At 53.6% G+C, this 6000-nt stretch overlaps 1 protein-coding gene across 1 annotated transcript in view; it reads left to right on the top strand.

Moving 5' to 3' along the window:
- The first annotated feature begins 274 nt into the window (after positions 1-274).
- The window catches only part of LOC131516114 (protein FAM169B-like), a 91264-nt gene continuing 85538 nt past the window's right edge, over positions 275-6000 (top strand). Inside the window, exon 1 of the mRNA XM_058736715.1 lies at positions 275-360. Within this exon, the coding sequence (XP_058592698.1) occupies positions 330-360 (31 nt within the window). The 5' untranslated portion in view covers positions 275-329. The remainder of the gene's footprint in view (positions 361-6000) is intronic.

Here is a 6000-nt window from a genome sequence, read left to right as displayed (position 1 = left end):
GGGGTACTGGGTTTAGGCCCAGAGTCACTGGCCATGGGATGGGGTGCAAATAGTTTTCTCTTCTAAAGAATGAAAGGAAATAATAAAAGCTCCTCAGGGTGTAGCTTTGCAAACTGGGGAGTCGGGGTCGCTGGGCGGCGCAGCGAGGGCCCCCAGGGCACGCGGCTGGAAGCGGGGCAGGGCCAGCTCTGGGGAGCGAGCCGCGATCCGGCGCAGTCCGGGGGGAGGGGCGGGTCAGCCTCGGAGTGGGGGCGGGGGCTGGGGGCGGCCCCGGGCCGGGAGAGGAGGGAGCGCGGAGGGGACCGGACGCAGCGCCGTGGGAGCCCAGCATGGAGGCAGAGGCAGCTCGCGGAGTCGCAGGTAAGCGGAGCCGCGGCCGGCGGGGCCCGGAGCCAGCTCGCCTCCCTCGCTGGCCGGCGCGATGGCCCCTCCCCGCGTGTCGGGTTTCAATGGCTGGGCTGGCCTGAGAGCTCGGGGCCCCAGCGCTGCAAAACGAGACCGTAAACAGCGCGCAGCGGCCAGGAAACTTTCCCCGGAGTCGGCGCCAGGGCGCCACTAGCCGCGCACCTGTCGCCTCCAGGGAACTAGATGGGCCCACGGCCCGGGACGTCGGGTGCGGGGCCGACGGGCTGAAGCTCTCACTCCTGGGAGGGGTAGCCCTGGAGGGGTCACGGTCACGGTCACGCTCCCCCGCCCGTCTCCGGGGTCACCGGGCGTCCGCACCGCTGACCCGGGCTTGGCGAGCTCACTGACTTCCCAGCCGTGGTGGCCTTGTCTGTGAAATGGGAACCGCAAGGCCGGAGAGAAATCAGAAGAGCAGCTCGGGTTACAGCGGGCGCCTCCGCTCCCCCGCCGCCCCCTTCCCAGCTTCCAGGACGGCCTGTTTAATCCCCGGCACCTTGCGCGGCGGCGGGCGTGCGGCCCCCAATCCAGCAGGCCAGCTGGGGAGTCTGGATTTGGGGGCGCCTCCACCCCCCCCCCCCCCACCCCGCATTCCGAAACTAAGTCTGCCTCCTCCTGAGAGGCCCAGGAGGGGCCCTGCCCGGCTCCCTCTCCGGAGAACCAGGCCAGCGTTGCCATTCTGAGTCTGAAAGCACGTGGGACAAATCCCCAAAGGGCTTTCCCCAGTCCCACAAAGGAGTGTTTGGGTGGGAGGTAGCGTAGGGGCGTTGGATGCTGAGAAAATGCCTCTTCCCTCCTGCATCCGCTTCCTCTGGCGGGGACCGGCGGCTGGAAGGGCCCAGTGGCCGGGTACCTCTCGTCCCCTCCGTCCAGTCCGGCCACGAGGCGCGAGGCCACAGGTGGCCAGCCCTGCCCCCGCGTGCAGTCAAACCCCAGACTGGCCGCTTTCTTTCCCCCCCATTTCTGTAAGGAAAAAAAAACCCCAGTATTACAGAGCCTCCTTTGCCTTTTATTGGAAGTCAACAGCGGCAAATGACTCGTTTTTTACGACCTGCACTTAAAAACTGTGACTTTGAGTTGTTTTCCCCGATTTTTAGAGCGAGTTAAGGAGAGAAGGTGGCCACTAGCCAGTTGTATGAGTTTTACATTCCTGGTGAACGTTTTCATTGGTCTGGAGATTGAGAAATGGTTTGGTCGCTGTTTTTAGAGGTGGGGGTGGGGGGTGATTTTGTTGGGGTTTTGATTTTTTTTTCCCCCCTGCGGTCCTTTCTGGAACGTTGGTCACCATGGTTGTGGATAGTGAGCACTGGGCCAGTTTGAGAACTGGGTCAAGAAACAAAAGTGACTTGCTCTTCTGGTCTTGTCTTCCACATCTGCAAGAGGGAGACGGTTTTGCTCCCTAGGGAATTACTGTACGGAATACCTCCTATATTTTCAACACTTAAGGAATGGGCACAGAGTTGTGCAATCCCTCGCTTCTCCCTTCCCCTCCTCCTCGGAGTGTACCGTGAATCAGAGAGTTCTTCCCAACCACTGTCTTAGCGCTGTGCAATTCTACCCAGGCTTTCTACGTTTAATGGGAAAAGTAAGGGTAATTTCACTTCTGGAAAAGTGTAGTTGGCCTGGACACTTTAAGGATTTTCCTGCATTTCTTTGAGCGTTTGCTGTGGCTTTCGTGGTTGCTGATGGACCAGAGGACACACGGCAGTTACACATTAATCATTTCCACATGTGCTAGAGCCTAATGGATTGGAGTCTTACATAGCTGAACCGTTGCCCAAGCTTTGATAGCCCATTTCCAAAAAGGGCTTGAACGAATCGTGCCTACGTAGGAATCCTTTTTTCTTTAGCAAGGAAGCATTAAACTAAGAATTATGCTTTCAGATAAGGTTGTGACCTGGTCCTCGCTTGTTCTAGCCCTAAGTGTAGGGAAAGGGTCTGTGACGCTCCCATGGGCGTTGTGTTCTGGATCTAGATGAGCCTCCTCAGTATTGGGGTGTCTGGTTGGGGGATATGATACAGTGGGGCTCTGGAGCTACCCCGAAGTAATTCAAGACATGCCCCAGGGCCACACACACACACACACACACACACACACACACTCACACTCACATACTCTCTCTCTCTCTCTCTCTCTCCTTCTCTCTCTGTCTCTCTCTGAGGGTTTTTAATTTCTCTGATGCTGAAAAAGTTCTTAGGTCCTAGCAGACCATCTGCTGCTGTCATTTTAGCTTGGAGCATCCTGGAAAAGAAAAGGCAAGTCCGACACGGTCCAGTTCTGTACTCCTCTCATCCTTCACCTCGAATCTCCCTCATCCATAAAATAAGGATGTGACCTACCTCGTAAGGGTTCCAGGCGACCCTGAGCTCATCACTGCCGACTGCTGCGTCCATGGTAAAATGTAGGGTCCCCTCTGAGAAGGCCATTGTTTTGCCCTTCATCCCTTCTGTTTACACCCCAAATTGAAAGGTTTGTGAGAATTTCCTATCTTATGATCTCCACTTAGAAAGTCAGTTTAGGGGTGCCTAGGTGGCTCAGTTGGTTAAGCATCTGACCCTTGGTTTCAGCTCAGGTCATGATCTCACAGTTGGTGGGTTCAAGTCCCGCGTCGGGCTCTGCACTGACAACATGGAGCCTGCTTGGGATTCTGTCTCCCTCTCTCTCTTCCCCTCCCCTGCTCACTCTCTCTCTCTTTCTCTCTCTCTCTCTCTCTGAAAAACAAATAAATTAAAAAAATAAGCTATTAAAAAACAGTCAGTTTAGTGTTCCAGGTAAGAAAAGTTAGGTGTTGGACAATTTGCACTGGTAACAAAGCAGAGCTTTACAGATGGGAAAGCTAGCACACAAGGAAGACTCCAAAGGCTGGGTTGACTCTGAAGCTTGGGTTGGGGGAACAGGGACAGTGATGAGTTCAGTAAAGGAACTGACTTTCAGAGGGGGAAAACCTGAAACAATCTAGACACAGGGATTTCCGAATGTTCCAGAACATGCCACCCATGGGTGATACTGAAGAGTTAGTCAGAAACACTGACTCTGGAGTGTGGGAGAATCTAGAAAGGCCAGTGCCTGCCCTGAGCTCTCTTGGGGACCCCTGGAGGTCTGGCGAGGATGTCCCCTGGGAAATGGGAAGAGGAGAGGAGCTGAAGGCACAGCCTGAAGCCTCAGAGAGGGGGAAGTGCTGAGGTTATGAGGCATGGACCCAAAGGAGGAGAGACCGGAAAGAAAAGCCCGGGGCAGGGCCTGGTGCTGAGAGAGGCTGAGGCAGGCAGGACCCATGTCTGCCCAGAAGGGTGTCAGGGCAAGGGCGAAGTAACTTGCCTAAAGTTACCTGCTAATAAGTGGCAGGTTGGGATTCACATGGGGGTGGTCTGACTCCCCAGAGAAAGGAACTTGTCATAAGGGTGATGTTTGATGTGGAGCCCCTCCCACTTCCTTCCTGAGAAGGAAGTAATCCACGAGCCAGTCCTTAAAGGGCCTCCTTCCTTAGGGACGACCTCATACGAACATAAAACTTAAAAAAAAAAAAAATCAAATATTTATCAAATGTGGATCTTATCTAGTTCAAGGTCCAGAAGGGTCCCCATAGAGGCATGTGGACCTGGTGAGTCTGGGCACATGATTTGAGTCTCTGACAGCGGGGCCTCATTGGGGGCAGTGGATAGGGGGCTGGGCTGGCCACTTGGACTCATGTCACTGTTGCTAAGTGCTTTCAGGTCTCCATCCCTTCATCAGGAAGGAAGGGAGAAGATGGGATGGTCTCTGAAAATCCACTTGGCCCTGAAGTTGGTCAGTTACTTCCTACCCAGCCAGACTGTGATCTCTCTGAGGGCAGGACCTTAATTAATCTTTCTTCTGTAGCGCCCCGCTCTGACCTGGCCCACAGCAGGAGCTCCATGACCTTTGAATGGAGAAATCATTTCCTTTTAGGAGCTGGTGAAAGCTTTTGTTGGTTGTGTTGGTCGTAGGATTACTGCATATTAAGCGTATCAGGATATGGGATGACCCAGGCCGACCTGCCCTTGCTGGTGCAGGGTGTCTCTGGACAGGGCTCTGGTCAGTCCATTCCTTGGGATATCTTTCCCGGGTCCTGCTTGTTCTGGGAAGCCTGGGTCCTGAGCAGGTCCTCCTAATGGCTTGGGCATTTTGTGTTACCCCCCCCGCCCAAGCCCCACCGTTGGTTGTGATTCCTTGCCGTATAATGCTGTCTGTGCTATAGATGGTCCTTACTCCATTTCTAAATGAGGGCTGTGAAATATCTGTGTTAAATGGGGATCTCCAATGCAGGAAGCCAGGCCAGAAATGACTCGTGTTCTGACCTCCTCCTGCCATGTGTTGGCAGAATGGTGTGAATGATCGAGCAGCCAGGACTCCGGCTGGATGGTGGGAGGGCAGTGGGCATTGAGGTATTGTCTTTCTGACCTTTGAAACCCTAGTCTGCTGACCAGCTGACTGGCCTTAGCTCAGTTCCTGACAGCAGTTGGCTCCCGCCTCCTCTGATGACATTCTTATTTGTAGCTTAGCCTTGGGAAATCCCAAACAGAGGATTGTAGAAAATGGCTCTGTTTTCTGCTGTGTCCGAGTGGTACAGACAGAAAATGCGGGGCAAAATTCAAGCACATTTTGGGGTCAGATGCCCCTGGTGTCATGTGACTTTCCAAGTCAGGGTTGCCGGGTTGTGGGGGCCGTGGCAGTTAAGACTGACTGTCAGTAGCAACTGAAGGTTGGGACCTTTGAAAAACACTCATTAGGATGTAACAGCTGTGCTTGAGAGATTCCATGCTTTTTAGTGCGTCAGTCCTCTGTTGTGGGTTTTCTTTTCCAAGGCCCTTGATCAGCAAGCTGGGGTTGGGGGTAGGATACACAGGGTGTCTGAATCCAAAGGCCACTGTCTGTTGACATCCTGGCAGATCATCCTCACCCCACGCTGGCCCCCGGGGAGCCCTCTCACATCGAGCTCTTTGCCTTGTCGATGCCCAGGCAGTGGCCTCATTATCCGCTTAAACCAATACCTGTTGTCTGTCCAGGTGTAGAAACCTTCCACTGTGCTTCTTTGCTCTTCCAAAGGAGGGCAGCCACAGGGCCACTGGGACTCAGGCGAGGTAGAGGTCTGGGGACCCCAATGGAGGGCTGTAAGGGAGCTCCTGCCCACGTATGTGCTGGGGGCTCCCAAGGCCCAACCAGACTTTCGAGACTGCTCGTTTTCCTGGACTTGCAGAAGTGGGGATAAATGTGTGTTTCTTGGAAACCGAGTTTCTAACCACTGCTCTTGAATTGCATTAAGATAGGGAAAAAGCTGTGTTCATTTCTTCATTGCATTTTGCTGAAATAAACCCTAATCAAAGCCCTGAATATTTCATTCAATGGTAGGAGCTGGAGAAGATGTTGTGTAGACTTCCCCATTGTGTAGACCTTCCTCTGGCAACACTGTCCTTGCCGAATATTCTTCTGCTACTTCGTGGACTATTTTTGCCGAGTGTATGTATGTGGGTAGAGGGGTATAATGCCCAAAGCGAATTATAGTTGGTTGTTGGTTTTGGCCTTTATACCTACCAACAAGTGATTTCTGTAATGCATATGTATTGCTTACCTTTGGGCTC

The sequence above is a fragment of the Neofelis nebulosa genome, chromosome 7, assembly GCF_028018385.1.
Source record: "Neofelis nebulosa isolate mNeoNeb1 chromosome 7, mNeoNeb1.pri, whole genome shotgun sequence".
In the NCBI taxonomy this organism is placed as follows: Eukaryota; Metazoa; Chordata; class Mammalia; order Carnivora; family Felidae; genus Neofelis; species Neofelis nebulosa.
Note: the sequence above shows the minus strand (reverse complement) of the source record. Positions and strands in the feature narration are given on the sequence as shown.